Source organism: Globicephala melas, chromosome 12, assembly GCF_963455315.2.
Source record: "Globicephala melas chromosome 12, mGloMel1.2, whole genome shotgun sequence".
NCBI lineage: Eukaryota > Metazoa > Chordata > Mammalia > Artiodactyla > Delphinidae > Globicephala > Globicephala melas.
Genome location: NC_083325.1, coordinates 14,988,575 through 15,008,731, shown reverse-complemented (window position 1 = coordinate 15,008,731; position 20,157 = coordinate 14,988,575). Strand labels below are relative to the sequence as shown.

At 54.4% G+C, this 20,157-nt stretch overlaps 2 protein-coding genes across 2 annotated transcripts in view; one reads left to right on the top strand and one right to left on the bottom strand.

The window, feature by feature from the left end:
* CAPG (capping actin protein, gelsolin like) overlaps positions 1–3,920 on the bottom strand; it is a 25,096-nt gene extending 21,176 nt beyond the window's left edge. Inside the window, exon 1 of the mRNA XM_060309514.2 lies at positions 3,111–3,920. The gene's annotated coding sequence lies outside the window, so the exon portion shown is untranslated. The remainder of the gene's footprint in view (positions 1–3,110) is intronic.
* Positions 2,453–20,157, top strand: SH2D6 (SH2 domain containing 6). The gene is given in 17 exon segments (XM_060309516.1): positions 2,453–3,074; positions 5,082–5,255; positions 7,563–7,714; positions 13,884–13,909; positions 14,269–14,303; positions 14,733–14,749; positions 14,838–14,970; positions 17,308–17,368; positions 17,761–17,839; positions 17,989–18,019; positions 18,153–18,177; positions 18,343–18,420; positions 18,592–18,647; positions 18,893–18,976; positions 19,125–19,283; positions 19,915–19,933; positions 19,936–20,157. Coding segments are annotated over 15 exon segments (1,002 nt in total). The 5' UTR covers positions 2,453–3,074; positions 5,082–5,255; positions 7,563–7,610; the 3' UTR covers positions 20,031–20,157.

Below are 20,157 nucleotides of genomic sequence, written 5' to 3'. Positions count from 1 at the left end.
ATGTCCCCTGCATTAGCAGGCCGATTCTTAACCACTGCTCCACCAGGAGAGCCCACTGCTAGGCTTTAAATTTGATCTGCAGTGAATTTTTCTAAATCATTTCAGCTTCTCTGAGGAAGAGTTGGGGGTCTGGATGGCCATATTTTCTGAATAAAGCTCATGATTAGAAAGTTTCTTTTCAATCACTGCTGGGTGCTCAGAGGCGTCCTGGATGGTGACACCCCAGAATTCCTTGGTGACCTGTTGGGAAAATAGGACTGTCCAGTACAGCATGAATGAGCGGGCCAGGAGAAGCTCTGGTGTAGCATTGTGGTGGCGGGGAGGGTACCGAGTGACTGGGGCAGGAGGGACTGGTCCCCAGGGAGGACACGAGAGGACAGGTTTACCCCCTCAAGGCCAGGGTCACATTGGGTCCTCACGGCATTGTAAGTTCATGATAAGAGCTAACGCTCTTGAGTGTTGGCACTGTATGCCAGGCACTGTCCTTCATATGATTTTCTCATTTAATCCTCCCATTTGCCCTCTTATTATCCTCATTTTACAGATGAGAAAATGGAGGCCAAGTGGGGTCAAAATAACGTGCTCCGGGACTCCCTTAGTAAATGCAGAGCGAGGTGGTAGGACCCCCGGCCTCCCCTCCCAACTATCACTGTACATCACTGCTCTCCCGCCTCCTCTCCCAAGGCCCATCCTGCTCTCGGCGTTGAATGCTAGTGCCAGCTCTGAGTCCTTCACACATAAGGGGCTACCCCTGCTCATCCTCTAGATACTGGGATTTAAAATTTTAAAAAAAGTTTTATTTATAAAAATAGTACAGGGCTTCCCTGGTGGCACAGTGGTTGAGAGTCCGCCTGCCGATGCAGGGGACACGGGTTCGTGCCCTGGTCCGGGAAGATCCCACATGCCGCGGAGCGGCTGGGCCCATGGGCCATGGCCGCTGGGGCTGCGCGTCCGGAGCCTGTGCTCCACAATGGGAGAGGCCACAGAGGTGAGAGGCCTGTGTACCGCAAAAAAAAAAAAAAAAAAAGTAGTACAGAGTACTGATACATGCTACAACCTGAATTTTTTAAATACCATGCTAAGTGAAAGAAGCCAGACACAAAAGACCACATATATGATTTCATTTATGTGAAATGTCCAGAATAGGCAAATCTGTAGAAACAGGATGTAGATTAGTGGTTGCCTAGGGTCCGAGGGGATGAGGACTTTAGGGGGTGACTGCTAATCAGTACAGGTTTCTTTTGGGGGTGATGAAAATGTTCTCAAATTAGTTTGTGGTGACAATTGCACAACTGAGAATATATTTAAAAACACTGAATTGCACATTCAATAAGGCTGTCAACAAATGAAAGGGCTCTGTAACCTATAAATGGTTACGTCCTGGCTCGACCCATTTGCACCCCACTTAAAAAAATTGTATAGAAAGGTTCCACGTACCTACGACCCAGCTTCTCCTAATGGGACATCTTACTTAACTACAGTAAGTGTAACTTCTCCTTTAAAGTGTGGCTCCTGAAGGCCCAGCACCTTTTCTCCAGTGCTTCAGAGTTCAGATAACACCTCACCCATGCCCGGGGCTTTACAGTTTACAAAACACCCCCTCCACACACAGCCCCTACCCCCCAACTTGATCCTCAAAGCAAACCCGTGGGCCAGTGTCGCTCCATTTCTTGGTTTTCGTGGTCAAAAGAGTCCTTTTCCCTCCCTGGCCTCCTTCTGTAGGGTTGCTAAATTTGACAAAAATGTTATCTGTCAGCTCTATAGGGTAATCATCTCTAATGTGTCCAGCCGGTCCTGGGCGGGTCTGGTCATCATTTTGAGACACCATTGATCGCAGACTCTTAAGAACTGAAAGGGCCCTGGACTGTCGCCTAGTCCAGTCTTGCCCAGCAGGCCTGGGCTGGGCCTCCCAGGCCAAGTCCTCACTCTGGCTTTCCCTACCTTCCTACCCGGCCAGAGCGCGCCCATCTTCGTGCCTCAGTTTAGCATCTAGCGTCTTGTCCTCCAGGCGCCGGCATGTACATCGCGGGGGCGGCGGACCGGGGGAAGGGCCAGGGGGAGCTCGGCTGGAGTTGTGACACCGCGCCATGTCTACTGTCCAGATCCAGGGCACGCGGGAAAAAGCAGGAATAAGGATGGTACCACGCCGGGCCCAGGTGGGACCCCCGACCTGCGGCCCCACCCAGGCCCAAACTACAAATCCCAGCAAGAGTGGGCCGCGGGGCGGGACCTCGGGAGCGGTGGCCTGCGATCCCTGCGCCAAGCCCGGGACCAGTGGGTCCTCGGGGGAGAGATCAGGAGGACAGAGACGCCACAGCGGACCTCGAAACACACTCACAGACACACAAACACACAGACACAAACGCGCGCACCGGCCGCGTTGGTCCCTCCCCCACGAACTACAGATCCCAGCAGGCAGTGGGTGCGGGGCGGGGCTTCGGGGAGGGTGGCGCTCACGACCGGAAGTCAGCGTCTGGCGAGGTGGGCTTACCGGTGCGGGATGTGGGCTCCCCTGCTGTGGGGAAGAGGGCCCTTCTCTCCCCGCAGCCTGGCTCCCCGCCCCCGCACACACTGCTCCACCGTGGGGTCGCCGGCCCGAGCACTTCTCAGCGATCCAGAGCCCCGCCCTCCCTACCAGGCTGGGACTGCCGGGGAAGGGGATGGCCGGTGGACGCTTGGGCCAGCTGCCTTGGAGGGACGCAGAGTCTGCCTCCTTGACCCTCTCCTCCATCGCCTGGAGCGAACTCCCTTTTCCTGGAGCGAGGAGCAGCCCGGACCTTGAGGCAGGACTAAGACTGTTGGGGTCTCTGTGTGGCCTGCAGGTCTCCTGGAGAAGCCCAGGGAAGGCCAGGGTCCTTCGAGTTCTGGGGTATAGGTCAGGATGTTCGGTCCACGCTGTGTGACCGCTCTCAGCGCCCTGCGCCCAGGCATCAGCTTTATATGGCAGAGGCAGGTAACAGTGAGGCGCCGACCGGAAGTAATAACCAGGGCACTCTCATTCAGTATGCTGGCTCCCAAAGTGCTCACACCTCAGCGTCGAGCGCCAGGACTCTTGTCCTAACTTCCCGGGTCGCGTAAGTATCCACTGAGACAGTACAGCAGGGACTTACCCAAGCCCTTCAGTGCCAGTCAGGAGCTCAAGGGTCCAGCCTGTCTGGTGGGATGAGCAGTGCTGAGGCCCCACTTCACCCACCTTCCGGGGCCAGGGCAGTCTCTCTCCTGAAGCCTCTTCTCAGCTGATTTCTGGCTCCCAAGTGAGGATTCAGGTTACACCTGTATCAGGAGCAGTGACACCACAGTGGCCAGCAACACAGTGGCCTTTCCGTCTCCAACCCCATTTTCAGAGTTTACACTTTCTGATCTGGCCATATACTGCTGTGACCCTGATCATCAAGGTAGATAGGAAAATACTTAGTTTATGACGGTATAGCCACGACCCTGTAATGTCAGTGAGAGTTTCTTCTTCTGTAGTTGGGTGGAGACCAGCTGCTTCCTAGACATATTCCTAAATTTAATCTTGGAAAAATTAGAAACAACTCTAGAAAGGATATTCAAAGTAGAACGCCCAGATTTCCCTTTGGTAACTGGAGTAGGGGTCATATGTACTGGTTAGGTGGTCTCTAAGCATGTCCATTGCTGCCTGGGAAGTTCTCAAAGGCTTGGTTTTCCAAGTATTTCTGTTAAGACTGAAAACAGTGGGGAAGGGTGGTTGGGGGGACAGATTGGGAGATTGAGATTGACATGTACACACTGGTCTATATAAAATAGATAACCAACAAGGACCTACTGTAGAGCACAGGGAACTCTGCTCTATAGTCTGTAATAATCTAAATAGGAAAAGAATTTGAAAAGGAACAGATACATGTATATGTATAACTGAATCACTTTGCTGTACCTGAAATTAATACAACATTGTTAATCAACTATACTCCAATATTAAATTAAAATTTAAAAAAAAAAGACTGAAAGCATTTTTGCCCCTTTCCTGTTTGCCCATTTCTGTTCCTTAAAAGAACCTAATTACAGGAGTGAGTTCACTAGGCAATTGAAACTAACTCCTGACTTATGCTCTAACCTGTTGAGTCTTTTCCTAGATAAAAAGAAGAATAAAAAATTAAGCAGTTAAAAAATGACTAGCTCTCTCTCCACAATTGCCCCCTTAGCAATCCTGCAGGCAGATCACACAGGCAAGATCACACCTGAAGAGTCAGCCAGTCTGCACTCAATGGAGAATGATGCAGAACCCAACCTCCTGCCTCGATGATTCACTGAGATTCTTCCCCCTCATTTTTCCCTTTAAAAACTGTCATGACTGAGCAGAATCTTTGGAGTTGGTCTCTGGACATGAATCCACCTTCTCCCCAGATTGCCCACTCTTCTGGTTAAAGCACCTTTCCTTTCTACTGACACTTGCCTCTCAAATTATTGGCTTCTGAATAGGGAGCAGCCAAACCTGGGTTCAGTAACTAGACAACCAGCTTTTTGTTAAGTAGCCCCTCTGCCCCTAGAGACGAGAGATAGTTACCATAGAAACTTGGAGACAGCCCTTGCCCCATCAGTGCAGTCTTTATAAGAGCCCATTCTCTCCTGCATTCCAGGACTTAGCACCAGACTCTTGAATCAGTAAGAGCCTGTGTGACTTGCCCAAGGATATGCCAAAGCCATTTAATGCCTATCCCTGCTTCCTGAAGATCCAGCCAGCAGGGTGCAGTTAAAGTAACAGGGCAGTGTTATGAAGTCATGACGGAAAATGTGTCTAAGGGTAAGGTGCCCCAAAAGTTGGGTTCTTTCCCCCTCAGGGCCTTGGGAGCAACTCAGGAACATACATATTCTATACTTGAAAGTACCTGCACCTATACTGGTTACACATCCTGAGGCAACAGCAAGATTCCCATTTGGGGAGAGATAGCCTTAGCGCACGAATGCTTTCAATAAAAGTTTGTTTAAACTGGCATTTAAAAACCATAAACAAATTCATTGTTTTAGTAACCCCTTCCACCTATAGTGGAATTATAGTTGAAGTTATCTTTAAGGTTTTGAATACTGTTTGTACATATTTTTCTAATCTTTCATTTGCGTAGGACTTCACAGATTTCTGCTGATTTTTTCTTGCACCGACAACTGGATGAAGCCCTTGCCGGTGGTCCTGCAGGCCACACCCTTTCCTCTGGCAGCCAGTCTAGGGGGTGAGGGACAGGCCACCACGCTTCTTCTCACCACCAGGGGCCGCCCTTTGCGATGGAACAACCGCTCAGGTCCGTAGAGCCGCCGGGACGACGGGGTGGGACGCACTGAGGGCTTTGGTCTTGTGTACATAATTAGATGGCTCTGGCCCAAGGCCCAGCATCCACCTCCACTCTGGTCTCAGCTTTTCCGTTGGTAAAGGTGGGGAGGGTGATCTCAGGGCTCTCCACACCTATCAAGGAAGGATGTGCAGATGAAGACACATCCGTGAGTGGCAGCGCCAGGTCTCTCCTAGGGGGAGGGTAGAAGGCAGGCCAGTTGTCCATACTCTTTCTGCTCATCAGTCCTGAGAGAAAGGAACAAGGAAGCAATGGCAACAGGGGATGCCTGGCTCTCCGGATATGAGCTGAAGAAGGAAGAAGCCTAAGCAGGGCCATACTACATCTGGCCAAGGGGGGGGCGCGGTGGGGTGGGGTGGAGTGCAGGGAGAGTGGGGGGGAAGAATAGATGCCCCCCACTCCACTCATTAAGGTAAATAGAGGAAAGGATCCAGTAGAGTGAGGGCAGGGTCAAAGGTACCCAGAGGAGAGTCCTTGGTAACCATTTGCATTTAGAGAAGCAGATAAACAGGGAAAGGGCCTCAGGACACTGCTCAGCCTAGGCGCGGGGGGTTAGGAGCCAGCCATGGGCCTTTCAGAGGAGAGAGACGGAGGCTGTTCGGCGGGAGGTGGGGTCTTTGAGCAGGCGGTGAAGAATGAGTAAGGTTTGAATGTGCAGCTACAGCAAATATTTTTCGAGAGCCTGTTCTGTGCCAAGCTGTGGGCCGGGCACTTGGGATTTGGCAGTGAACTGGACAGACACAGTTGCTACCCACTGAGAGCTCTTACAGCTGAGTGGGAGTCCACAGTCTAGCCCTGAAATGTACCCATAGATTTAACTACGGTGGGAGCCCAGAGAGTGTGTGGGGACAGACTGCCGTGGTCTGGGACCCCTGCTGAGGGTGACTTCAGCTGTGGCCTGAAGGAAGAGGGAGGCAAGGGGCGGGAGTGTTCCTGCAGAAGAAAGGCAAGTGCACAGCCCCCAGGTAAGGAGACTGTTTGAGACTAGAAGGAGATGAACAGAGCCAGGAACTATCATAAGTGTTTGCAGCCATCCTGCCCCCATCTTACCCAGGCTTCCTGCTACTGGGACATCTGTTGGGTTCTCCCAAGGGCAGAATCTCAGCAGTGGGCTGATGCATCACGTTTAAAGACACCTAAAGGAGCTCTGGTGATCTGCAAGATAAGGAGTTGAGGTGGAGGGAGAGGGCTGGGGTCTGGGGGGGGACAAGGTGCTTGCACCATCTGTGAAGATTGCCAGTTGCAGAGTCGATGAGAGTGGACTTCGTGGGGGTTGGTTAAAATTCTTAAAGTAGGGCTTCCCTGGTGGCGCAGTGGTTGAGAGTCCGCCTGCCGATGCAGGGAACACGGGTTTGTGCCCCGGTCCGGGAGGATCCCACATGCTGTGGAGCAGCTGGGCCCGTGAGCCATGGCCACTGAGCCTGCGCGTCCGGAGCCTGTGCTCCGCAACGGGAGAGACCACAGCAGTGAGAGGCCCGCGTACCGCCAAAAAAAAAAAAAAATCTTAAAGTATAACATACCTATGAGAGAGTCCTTTTTTCTTTCTTTTCTTCTCTCTCTTTTTTTTTTTTTTTTTACTGTGTTTTGCTATACTTTTCTCTTTTTTTTGGCTGTACCACGTGGCTTGTAGGATTTTAGTTCCCCGACCAGGGATTGAACCCAGGCCCTCAGCAGTGAGAGTGCAGAGTCCTAACCACTGGACCACCAGGGAATTTCTGTGTTTTGCTATACTTAAGAGTGCTTTCTCTCTGTCATATTCTGTAAGGACAATAAATATCTAAATTCCTTCCACCTGAAATTTCCTTAAGTCAACAGAGTGCAGAATGGGCCAACTGGGCCTAGTCATGGTGGAACCACAGAGAGAAGGTGAGTGTGAGTGAGTCTGTGGGGAGAAAATGGAAGGGCTGGGGCTGGAGAGGTAGGTAGGGCTGATCTTACCAGGCAACAAGAAGCCTTTGTCTCCATTCAAGGAGCCATGGTGGGGAGGGCCACGCAAGGATTCCAGGCAGAGCTACATCTTGAACAAACCTGTTGTGAGCAAGTTCCCGAACAGGGAAGGGCAGGCTGTGTGGGACAGAGACGGAGCACCCCAGCAGGGGCAGAGGGGACCAGGGCAGTGCCGGCTTGTGCACTGTACCCTAGAGGCCAGGGAAAACCAGCCTCAGCCTCGACCCTAACCCTTGGCGAATCTGTAGAAATCTCGTGCACTGCCCCCCAGAAAAACACAAACCACACACCAAGTTTTGTATCTGCTTTCAGAGAGATGGAAGGAGAGCCTGTCACAAACCTCTGAAGCTGCAGCAATCCATGATCGTGCACCAGGGGGGACAGGGGCCAGAGACCCCTCTTAGGAGGCTGGTCTGTGTCGTCCATGCTTCAGCCCTCCGTCGCGTGTCACAGCTGCCACCAGAGTAAGCTGAGTCAGCAGGCCTGCGAGGGCAGCGGCGGCGGGGAGGAGGAGGGACCTCTGCCAGCTTGCGCTAAAGCAGCCCCAACATTGCCCTCCGCTTCTCAGCACTGGGGGACCCCTTCTCTCCCTCCTCTCAACCACCTTCCTTCAAGATGGTCCTCGACTTTAAATTTAAGCCAGTCACAGACAGTTCGGTTGGCCTCAGGCCCCTCCCGAGGAGCTTCTTGGGCCTCCAACTTGACTACTTGCTCAGGTCAAAATAGCCTGAGGACTCATTCATTCTCCCTCATCCCTCACAGGACCTGCTCTCCCCTCCCCATCCTCTGAGGCCTGAACTCATGGTCAGAAAGTTCTCCTTCCCTCTTTCGACCCCACCCCTGCCACTTGCCCCGATGGATTCCCATTCTCCCCGGAGAAGAAGCCTTGTCTTAACAGCATGCTTCTTTTTTTCCCCCCACTCTTCCCCCTACTTCCCTGGCTTAGGGGACCTGGCTGTCCTGTGGTGGCCCCAGCCCACACCCCGGAACTCCCCTTGGCCCTGACCCCCACTCCCAGGGCCCTACCTTCTCCCAGGCTGTCCTTCTCTTGGCGCTTCCTCGTGGTTGAAATCCAGGTCATCCCTCCTTCTTTCTCTTCTTTCCTTCTTCTTTTTATCTTTTAATCTGTACTGACTGATATTTTTAAATTATAAAATTAATTAATGCTCGTCATATAAAAGGCCCAAGAGTATAGAAATGTAAAGCTATGATACTCATTTCTACCTGGTCCCACTTTCCCATGAGACACCTGTACCTGGCCTCACAGTTTGGCCTTCTTGGTATCCATGTGATGATCCCACTGATGCTGTGTCCCTAAGTTAGATTTCTTCACTGAAAGTAAGAGAAACCAACCTTAGCTAGTTTAGGCTGGAAAATAATTTATTAAAAATATTCTGTAGCTCGCCACATCTCCAGGAGAACCAGAGAACCAGCCAGGAACAATGTCTCAAAGGCCACAGCCAAGCTGGCCTAGTGGAGGCACCTCTAGGCCAACACTATTGATCCTGGCCCTGGGTGGTACCACTTGGGATCTCAGCCTCCCTGGCCTCTGGAAACAGGATATAGCTGTCACCTCCTCCCTAGAGTGGATGCCTCTTTTTTTTTTTTTAATAAGAGACAGAGTCTCTTCATCTTTTTTTAAAAATAAATGTATTTATTTTATTTTATTTATTTAATTTTTGGCTGCTTTGGTTCTTCGTTGCTACGCACGGGCTTTCTCTAGTTGCGGCGAGTGGGGGCCACTCTTTGTTGCGGTGCATGGGCTTCTCATTGCGGTGGCTTCCCTTGTTGCGGAGCACGGGCTCTAGGCACGTGGGCTTCAGTAGTTGTGGCATGCAGGCTCAGTAGTTGTGGCGCACGGGCTTATTTGCTCTGCAGCATGTGGGATCTTCCCGGACCAGGGATCGAACCGTGTTCCCTGCATTGATAGGCGGATTCTTAACCACTGCGCCACGAGGGAAGTCCCGGATGGATGCCTCTTGGTGCCTGCTTTGGATACAAAGCCCAGCATGGGGGCATCTGACTGGCAGAATGCCTGCACCCCAGCCGTAAGAGAGGCTGGGAAGGCCTCATCTGGCTTCTGTGAATGGAGGCAAGGATTCATACGGTGGAAGTGGCCCCAAACACAGGAAGTGATCCACAGCCAGTGGGAATGGCAGACCTTCAGCCTCTAGGGGTCCAGCCACCACACCTCAGCATCCCCTGCTCCGCAGCCTGCACTCTCTCACCTCTGAGACCTCTGGCCACAGCCTGCTTACCTGTCCTCCATCAGGTCCTCAGAAATCACCCCCTCCTGTTCACAATGCTTCCCACGTCGCTCACACCGGGGACCCCCGCCAGCCTTGGCCACCTTCCCTGTCTGCTGGCAGCAACTCCATGGACCGTGGTACCACCTACTCAGGAAGAGCTGATATTTACCACACATGTGCTGTGTGTTTCACGTGTTTCATCTCATTCAACAGAAGCGCCTCCACCGCAAGGAGTGCCTTGTTCCCACCCCCACTTACACAGGGGGAGACTGCAGCACAGAGAGATTGAATGTCTCCTGGGGCCTCTCCATCACTCGGAGGGTCCCCTGGAGCGTAGGGTCTGTGTCATGTTTCTTCTCTGCTGGCCACCCCCATGTTCCCCATGAGCTAAAGGCTGAGTGTGATTCTAAAGATGTCCTAGGAGTCGCATCTTCTCAGAACGTTTCCCTTAGAGCAGCGTTTCTCAAACTTGACTGATCATAAGATTGATCTAGGATGCTTGTTTAAAGTAACATAGATTCCCACTTCCCTCCTGGAACATCCCATTCTTAAGCTCTCAGGGAGGGTCTGGGAGTCTAAGACTTTTAACAAGCCCTCCAGTTGATTCTTGTGATCATGCAAGTGGGGGAACACTGCTCTAGAGAGCTGTTTGTTTTCTTAGGGTGGGTTTAGACTATGTTGGGCCTGAAAACGATGGCCTGTTCTTACTGGAGATCAGCAGCTGAGCTCTGGAAAATGTGGAGAATCACTGTGTGCTATGGAAGGACCATAAAACTGGCACTCAGGTGCTGCCAGACAATGGGGCAATGGAACCTTTGAAATGTGAGTTTCCAGTAATTCCATTTCTAGGAATTCATCCCGAGGGAATAGCTATGATTGTACAGAAAACAGTCCTGTGCCAAAGATGGAGAAAGAGGTTGTCCAAATCTGCCTGTGCCATCAGCAGGAAGCACGGTGCTACAGGGCTGGCTGCGGTGACACAAAGCTGTGAGGAAGCCTCCTTCCATCCCCTTCTCCCTGATCTGCCCAGGTCAGTGCCCCCACCCAGAAGGCATGGATTCCACCCTCTGCCTGGGGCTCTTTCCCTCACCCAGGCCCTGGCATTTACCTATGCAAAGCCCTGAACAGAAGGAGGAGGTGGCTGTGGCAAGGGCAGTCTGGACTGGGAAACCCACTCAGTTTGGAGTTTGCAGCGGGGTGGTGTCTAGAGCATCTTGCTGACTTTGACAGCAGGTCCCCTTGGTGAGGGAAGTTGCCCCCTGCCTTATGGCCCAAATGTGGAACAAAGGTCAGCTGGGGAGTGGAGGTCGGGAGGAGATTCTTGTCCCTGACGCCAAGCCTGGATTCTTTGTTTTTCTTTGCACAGTTTTTCCCATGACACCAAATGGGCCCCCCTTAAGCCACCCCAATGACTTTTCATAGCTTCTTTTTTTTTTTTTTAATAAATTTATTTATTTATTTTTGGCTGTTTTGGGTCTTTGTTGCTGTGCGCGGTCTTTCTCTAGTTGCTGTGAGTGGGGGCTACTCTTCGTTGCGGTGCGCAGGCTTCTCATTGCAGTGGCTTCTCTTGTTGCGGAGCATGGGCTCTAGGCGCGCGGGCTTCAGTAGTTGTGACACGTGGGCTCAGTAGCTGTGGCGCACGGGTTTAGTTGCTCCGTGGCATGTGGGATCTTCCCGGACCAGGGCTCGAACCTGTGTTCCCTGCATTGGCAGGTGGATTCTTAACCACTTTGCCACCAGAGAAGTCCCCATAGCTTCTTTTTTATTGAAATATAGTTGATTTACAATATTGTGTTAGTTTCAGGTGTACAGCAAAGTGATTTGGCCATATATATGTGTGTGCATGTATGTATATATAGTTTTTAGGGGATTCTTTTCCATTATAGTTTATTACAAGATATCGAATATAGTTCCTTGTGCTATACAGTAAATTCTTGTTGTTTCTCTTATATATGGTAGTGTGTATATGTTAATCCCATACTCCCAATTTATCCCTCTCCCCTCTTTCCCTTTTGGTAATCATAAGTTTGTTTTCTATGTCTATGACTCTGTTTTTGTTTTGTAAATAAGTTCACTTGTACTCTCACTGTTGTAGCCTCTCCCGTTGCAGAGCACAGGCTCCGGACGCGCAGGCTCAGTGGCCATGGCTCACGGGCCCAGCTGCTCCACAGCATGTGGGATCTTCCCGGACCAGGGCACAAACCCACGTCCCCTGCATTGGCAGGCGGATTCCCAACCACTGCGCCACCAGGGAAGCCCCATTTATAGTATTTTTAAGTTTTATTTATTTATTTAAAGATTTTTTTCTGTTTCTGTTTTTGGCCATGCCACGATTGAACCCAGGCCACAGCAGTGAAAGCCCGGAATCCTAACCACTAGGCCGCCAGGGAACTCCCAATTTGTACTATTTTTTAGATTCCACATATAAATGACATTATATGATATTTGTCTTTCTCTGTCTGACTTACTTCACTTAATATGATAATCTCTAGGTCCATCCTCATTGCTGTAAATGACATTCTTTTTTTTTTTTATGGCTGAGTTCATAGCTTCTTAAGTGTCCGTTTGCCTGCAGGTCTCAGGAATCATGTGGCCTTTGAAGACTGTGGCCAGCTCCAACCCTGGACCCTGTCCCCAGTTCCCCCAGCCCCATGGCCTCCAAAGATGCAAGTTCATGGCCTTCATTCTTCCTTTGTGCCAACAGCCAGGACATCACCAAAATGATAACCACAGGAAAGTTACAGTGTCCTGGAAGGATCTTATATTCATGATCCTCTTCTGTGTTCCCTCATTCCCTGGTCTAAACAGAGTCAGACACCAGGCCCTGCCCTTTCTTTTTGCCTCAACACTTCTCAGAAGTCAGAGTTCCAAAATTCACCCGGCTAACAGAGCACCGGGAAGTTATGGGCTCCCTAAGGAAACCAGTGATTACTGATGTTTCTAATTCCATCACAGGAAAGGAGGGTCAGGACCCAATCCTAGATGAGGTACAGGAAGCTCAGTGGTTAGTGCACAGGCTGTGGGTTTGTGCAAACCTTGGATTGAATTCCACCTCCAACACTTACTAATTGTATGACCTTGGGAAAGTCACTCCATTTCTCAGAGTCTCAGTGCTCTGGACTGAATTGTGTCTCCCTCCAAATTCATATGTTGAAGCCCTAGCCCCCAGTGTGACTATATTTGGAGATGGGGCCTTTAAGAAGGTAATTAAGGTTAAATGAAGTCATGAGGGTGGGGCCCTGATTCAATAGGACTGGTGTCCTTATTAGAAGAGATCAGAAATCTCTCTCTCTCCAGAATTCTCTCTCTCCCTGCATGCACAGAAGAAAGGCCATATGAGGACACAGCAAGGAGCTGACCATCTGCAGGCCAGCAAGAGAGCTCTCGCCAGAAACCAGCCCTGACAGCACCTTGATTTTGGACTTCTAGCCTCCAGAGCAGTGAGAAAATAAATTTCTGTTGTTTAAGCCACCCAGCCTGTGGTACTCTGTGATGGCAGCCTGAGCTGACTAATACATTCATTCTCCTCGTCTGCAAAGCAGGGATAAAATTAGGACCTGCATCATGAAGCTATTGTGAGAATCCAGTGAGGAAATTCATGTGTAATGCCTGCCTGTTTAACTTTCCTACAGCACCTTCAGCACCTGGAACAGTGCCTGGTGTATAGTGGATGTTCAATAACTACCTACTGAACTACATCCACCAAGAAAGGAAGCTGTCAGACTCAATATAAGTGTGTATTTCTGAGCTTTTCACTAACCTCCATCTCCTTGATCATTGATCATCACTCACCAGCAAATAACAGCAGGCACAAAGGATTTAAGAAAAGTGTCTGCAGGGATGGTCTCCTGTTTTTAATTGGATCTGCCATTAATACCCTGTCTTCTGTGAACTGGGAAAGGGCTTGGTCTGGCTCATCCTGAGTAGAGTCTGAGTCTCTGGGAGGAGGCGACATTGACCAGGCAGCTTTGGGGCCCTTGGTCCAGCCTTGCGGGCCTGGGCATTGAGGAGGGAGCTCTTCCTCCCGTGGGGCAGGGGGCAGGAGCTGCAGCTGTGGGATGCAGTGGTGGGGGAGCTAGGGCTGGGCCCTGGGAGTGGCATGGACGAAGTTGGTCTGGGGCTGGAGGCCACAGCAGGCCCACCTTCCTGGTGCTTGCACGATGCAAATGATGGGAACAATAGGGCCCCTGTCCCCAGGCCATTTGTGGCAGAACCTGGACCCTGGGGAGGCATAGCTCCTTTACCTTGGCCATGGTGAGACTTGGTTCTGGGGGCAGCCCCAGGTGCACAGACCTGCCCACCCCTGGGGCCCAGGACTCCGGGCAGGGAGAGACATCCCACCTGAACTGACCACCCCCTTATTTTCCTCCCTGACTCTTTCCAGGACAAGCTCAGCAGGAGCAAGGCCAGGTGAGTCCTTGGGCTCCTCTCTTTCCTCTGCCCTCCTCTCTTGTTTCCACCTCGCTGTCCCTTTCCTGGGCACAAGCATCCTTAGAGCGGTGCTGGTTCTGCCTGGGCCCTCCATGCCCAGTGAGACTATTCATGCACCTCCACCCCCTGGAAACACTAGGGCCCCCCACTGCCAGCTTCCCACAGGCACTAGCTCTGCCCCCAGACGCTTCCTCCTGCTGCCCTGGTCCCAGGCTGCCGTCACAATTCCAGGGACGCCATTCATACCGTCATGGATGTGAACGTCCCAGGGTTGTGCATGGTCTGGCTGACACAAATGCAGGGCCCCTTGGGCAGAGCTGACTGGAGTCTGATTGCAGGTTGGGGCCACACCTTCCACCCCCAAGATGTGCAGGTAAGTGACCAACCCCCAGATGCGTAGGAGCCCCTGCAAGTCGAGTCTCCCCTGAGGACTCTGGACACCTCCTGCCCATTATAGTCCGGTGCTGCTAAGTCACTGGGCCCTAGCTCTTCCACCTGTCTCGGTCAGAATTAGGGATGCATGGGGTAGGGGACTGGCATAGGTGGAACAGGCTGTGAGACCCCCCTATCTCCAAAACGCCTCACTGGTCTTGCTGCAGTGTTGGAAAGGCCCACCGTGAATGGTTCCTTTGAGGCCACTGTAAGAGTGCAGATGGTTTATTATATTTTGGAGAGAGAGTAAGTCATTGTGCTAGAGAGGGACTGGGCCATGAGGATATGAGGACAGTCTCACCAGTCTCCCATCCAGACTCCCCTGCTTGGAGAAAAGATGACCCCTGCCCATCTCCTCTGTCTGCCTTAGGGACCAGGAGACGCAGGGTAAGTTCAGCTGCGGAGCTGGGGTGGGGGTGGGGGGAGGCAGCGGCCACCACGGCTCCTGCATCTCTTCCGTCCTCCCTGTGCTCAGCATCCCTTCCCAGAAGCCCAGGAGGAGGAGGAAGAAGAGGAGGATAAATATGAGCTGCTCCCCTGTGAGGCTGTGCTCCGCCACCCAGCCCCCGCCCACCTTCCTGGCACTCAGGAGGACTCTTTGTACTTGGGTGAGGGCTGGGAAGTTGAGGCAGGGAGGTCAGGTGGTCAGGCAGGATGGGAGGGTCCCCACAAGGGAAGAGGGCCCAGGCCTTGCCTCATCTCCCTCTGTCTGGCCTGGGGCAGCGAGGGGAGGCCTCAGCTGGCAGTCACTGAGGCCTCTTGGCTGGGCAGAGAGAGAGGGATGGAGGAAGGGAGGGAGGGAGGGAGGGAGGGAGGGGAGAAGGGAAGGAGGATGAGTGGGAAGGGGAGAGGAGCCTGGAGGGGCAGTGTAACCAAGGCAACAATGGGAAAGCAGGAGGCCTGACAGGGTCCCTGGGGCCTGGCGTTCCCCCTCTGAGATCCTAGCACAGCTCGGAGCAAGGGTAGGGATGCCAGGAGAGCCCCGGCTGCTGCTGGCATCCCACCCCGACAGCTCCCAGGCTCGGCCAGGTGGGGGCAGGGAAGCTGGCCGCCTCCAGTTGCCATGGAGACGGGGCTGTCGGGAAGCCAGAGAGCACAGAGGGGAGTGAGGGAGGGAGGAGGGAACAGAGGCTGGGTGGGGGGCAGGAGGAAATTTGGAACCTACGTGGGAGGAGCCCACCGGGTCACAATGCTCAGGGGTCTTTTCCTGATCACTCTGGCCCCCTGGGCCCTCCCATGTCACCACCACCACCGCCACCACCGCCACCGCAGCCCCAGCCCGAGATGATGAACAACCTCCCCACCTGCCCCACCCCAGGCTACCATTTCCCAGTGAGTAAATCTAAGAGGCATCTCATTTGCAAGATTCCCCCACGTCTGCATTCAGGAGGCCCCTGAAAAATTAGCTGCGTCAGAAGCCAGAGCCCTGTTAACAGTCGCTCCTCCCACCTGCCTGGCCTGGTCCTTGCACCCTCCCCATCAGCATCACCAAAGACTCACCCTTCTCGCCTGAGCCGGGAGAGGGGAGCGGGGCTGGGGTGGGGGTGAGGGGGGGTTGAAGCTCCGCTGCCCCTCCCAGACCCTAAAGCCTGTGCAGCCCTCCCTGCCTACAGAGGGGAGAAACCCCTCACTCAGCTGCCAGCCGCTGCCAGCTCTCACCCCCGCCAGGATCCCGTTTGTGGGCTTTGAGAGCTACCACTTTCATCGTATATTTTATTGGAATAAAAAGTAAAACTGGGAGAGATTCACACCAAAGAAAGAGCCACAGAATAGAGGCAAAGAGGAGAGTCGCCTCCTTTGCACATTAACGCTTGTGTTGTGTTTTTCAAGCTGCACAGATATACGTAGCCCCTTTGCCTCCCACCCCGGCCAGCCTTGCCCTCCCAATGCCGCAGCTCCCCTCCATAGCCCCCCACCCGATTTTCCCTCACGCCACCGCATTGGGCCCACAGCCCAAGGCAGCATGGAGCCCGCCGGAGGCCACAAAGCAGAGCTGGCCCTTTGGGAGGCGAGGTAATGAGGATGTCCTCTCTCCTTCCGAGGCCCACCTACTCCCCACCCCGAGAAGGGGAATCCTGACCTCCATGAGGTCGGGGCTGGGGGAAAGTTGAGCTGGCCTTACATTGATCTCATGCTTTGTCCGGTCGCTGCATCCGCCACAGCTGTTCCTCATTTTTACCTGCCAATCCCCCCCCCCCCACCGCCAGGCAAGCAGTTGGGGAGGAGACTGAGGCCCCGAGACACGTAATGCTTTGCCTGAAGTCACAGAGTCCCTGACTCCGGGGCCCCTTCTGCACCTGCTGAGGTCTCTGGGTCAGGCAGGGGGCACCCCGGGGGTGTGAAGTAAGGCGATCGGGGGTGAGGATGGCTTTCTCCTGGGACTTCACAGCTGGCTCTGAGGATCCCCTCAGAGAAGTTCCAAGGATACACCACTCTTCCAGCCTAAGTTTCACTGAATTTCCTTCTCCCTGCTGCTGCTGGCTGGTGGGTCTCTCCTTTTCCTCCCAGAGCTGGGTGCACCAGACCGGGCAGTGAGTGGCCCCTCACTCTAGGATTCTGGCTAGGAAGTTGTTGTTGTTGGTGGTGGTGGTGATGGGTGAGCTGGAAGGGCCAGGAAATATCCCTAAATCCAGGGAAAAGGCCCGAAGCCGAGCCTCTCCCCCTCTGCCACAGGCCCTGGCAGGGCGTCCGCTAGTGTCCTTCTGGGGAGGGCCTCGCTCAGAGCTCCCCTTGGGTGCTCACTCTCTCTGAGCACAGGACGGGGGAGGTGCTCATGGGCGCCCCCTTCCGGGCAAAGGAGCATTTTCAATCATTCCAGGTCCACCTTGTGGGCGGTGCCGTGGGGGTGGGGGGTGAGGTGCCAGTAGCTCCCCCAAGTGATGGCTTCGTCCTCCCTCCCACTCACTGGTCAAACCCTGGGTCTCATACGCCCCTTCCTACCCTAGGTGCCGGGCCCAGCAAAGAAGCCCGAGGAGGACATTTACCTAGATTGTGAGCCCAGTCCAGGTGAACCCCTCCCTCCCTCCGTCCACCCCGCCCCGTCCTGCCCTGAGGCCCTCTGCTGCCCAGAGGCAGCACGATGCAGTCTCCTGGCTCCATCTCCTGCCCTTGTCCTCTCTCAGCACCCCTACCATCACACATCTGCCTTCAGACACCCACATGGACGCCTCTGGTCCGGGCTGCCCCACACAGTGCCTGACAAGGAGGGGACCCCCTTAGAGCAAGGGCTTGGTTGGGGGGTGGGGGGGCGCTTCCCAGCTGTTGCAGCCAGGACAGTGCTCTGCCTGGTTGGAAGGGCTCCCCAAAAGTCAGGCTGCAGAGAAGCTGTCCCCTGCCCCGCCCCGGTCACCCGGATTTCCCCGCTTGGTGCTCAGCTCAGCCTGCCCTCTCTGTTTTAGTCCCGGCCTTGCCTCAGACTCTGAGCTCCCAAGTCCTGAGGCCCCCAGTCCCTCTACCAAGGACATCAGTGGGGCCCAGGTGAGTGCCGCAGGTGTGTGCTGGGGGCCTGAAGGGCCTACCCAGGCTTCCCAGCCCTGACCCTGGGATCTCCAGGATCGGGTCACTGGACTTTTTCTTTTGAAGGAGGTAAAGCCCCTGAGCTCTGTTCCCCAATTCGCTCCCCACAGGCCCAGCACAGCCCCCCAGGAAGCTCGGAATGTAAGAGGCTGGGGGTTTGGGCTGGTGGTGGGCTGAGCGGGGAGGGAGAGAGGGAGGCTCAGGGTAGGACTTCCAGCCCAAAGGAGCAGGCCTGCAGGGCCAAGCTCTTCTGACCCAGCATCCTGTGTGCCAGGGAGCGTCGAATGCCACCTCTAAAGGTGAGTACCGCCATTGTCAGCATGAACCCAAGCCCTCTGGCAGGGCCTCCCCTGCGGGCCTCAGACTGCCTCCCAGCCCCCCACATCCCGCTTCACTGAGGGGGTCCCTGCAGCTCTGACTCCAGCGGAGAGCAGGTCTCAGAGGACCCCCTGGGCATTCTGCAGGATCTGCACCAAATCAGGAAGCTCCCAACCTGTACCTTAAAATCACTCCTCACTTGGAGGTCACGCGTGGCCTAGCCGGTGGGTCCTACCAGAGCCCTGGGGCGGGGGAGTGAAGCACTGGGTGTCCAGCTTTGGGCTTCAGGCCTTTGCACGCCCTCTGTGACCTCCCCAACCTTCGCAGCTGGGCCCCAAGCCTCCTTGGCCTAATCCCCTCTCAGCCCCAGGGCTATAATCTGCTTCTTCCGGCAGGAAGGATAGCCTCTCTTTGCTCTGTAGCTGCCACCCAGAATGCCTCAGCTGCTGAGGTGAGGAGGGGCTGGGAGAGGGCTGGTGGGGGAGGCCCATGGGAGCAGAGCGCAAGTCCCTACCCAGAAGCCCTCTCGGGTGGGTGTCCACCACTGAACACGTGTGTGCAGCTCCAGGCGCGGACACATCTTTGTTCTGCTCGAGTGGCCGTGAGCACGAATAACTGCAACCCGGGGGTTCTCTGCTTCCCACCCCCGATCCGGTGCCCTGGCACATCGCTGAGCCGCTGTGTGTGTATGTACAGGAAGGCGATCTGCTGGGCCAGCCTTGGTACTCAGGGAACTGTGACCGCCATGCTGTTGAGAGTGCCCTGCTGCGACGCCAAAAGGTGGGGCACCTCAGGCCCCCTGCGCCTTCTTGGGAAACCGTTTCTGCCCAGGGACTGAGGCTGGCTGAGCCGGCAGGAGCAGCTGGGCAGGGGTCGGAGTCAGGGCTATAGCTGGAAGGTGAGGTTGACGATGGGCTCTCCTCCCCAGAACGGGGCCTACACCGTGCGCCCCAGCTCAGGCCCTCGTGGTTCTCAGCCCTTCACCCTGGCAGTACTTCTCCACGGCCGGGTCTTCAACATTCCCATCCGCCGGCTGGATGGCGGGCGCCACTACGCCCTGGGCCAGGAAGGCAGGAACCACGAGGAGGTGGGTACTGCAAGAGGTAGGGGCTGAAGGGCAAGACACAGCAGAGCAGCCCCTGGGCCCAGCCGGGAACACTGCCCTGGGGAAGACCCCCTTTTTTTGCCTTTTTCTGGAGTGGGTGGAAATCTCAGTGGCCAGCGCCCAGAACTCCTTCCCAGAAGCCGGCATTTTGAGAAGAGGCCCAGTCTGCTCTGGGGGAGACACCCCCTCCTGAAGAGCCCGGCCTGCATGGGGCCCAGGTGGGGGCATTTGTATGAACCCAGCTGGGAGGAGGGCAGGGCCCAGGTAGTCCAGATTCGTGTCTGTACCAAGGACTCAACTTTGCACCCAGCACTTGCTAGGCTGCAAACTAGAGACAGTCACCACTCAGCTCCCCACACGGAAGGCCCCGGGCAGAGGCCTCAAAGTTATTTCATCTGGCCTGGGAAATAGGAGTCCGGCCAACAACATGCGCACGGGCGCCATCCCAGGAAAGGCCTGGAATTGGGCAACAAAATGCAGTGGGGCTTCATGGGGCAAACAGGAAGGAAAATATTTAGAAAAATGTCAACAAGCTCCCTCGCCAGAGCCCCCCAGCTCCCTCAGGAAGTTTCTCCCTGCATGAGGCTCATGGATGCCCTGCTTCCCCGTGCAGCTCTTCTCCTCCGTGGCCGCCTCGTCCAGCACTACCTGCAGCACCCCCTACCACTCGTGGACAGACACAGCGGCAGCCGGCAGCTCACCTGCCTGCTCTTCCCCACCAAGCCCTGACGCCACAGCGCACGTGCACCCCGGCCTCCGGTTCCACAGTTTGCTCCTCGGGCTGTCTCCCTCTCCTCTCCCAGGTCTCCACCCCGCCAGCCCCCGCCCCCCCATCCCGTGCCCCAGTCCCTCCCTG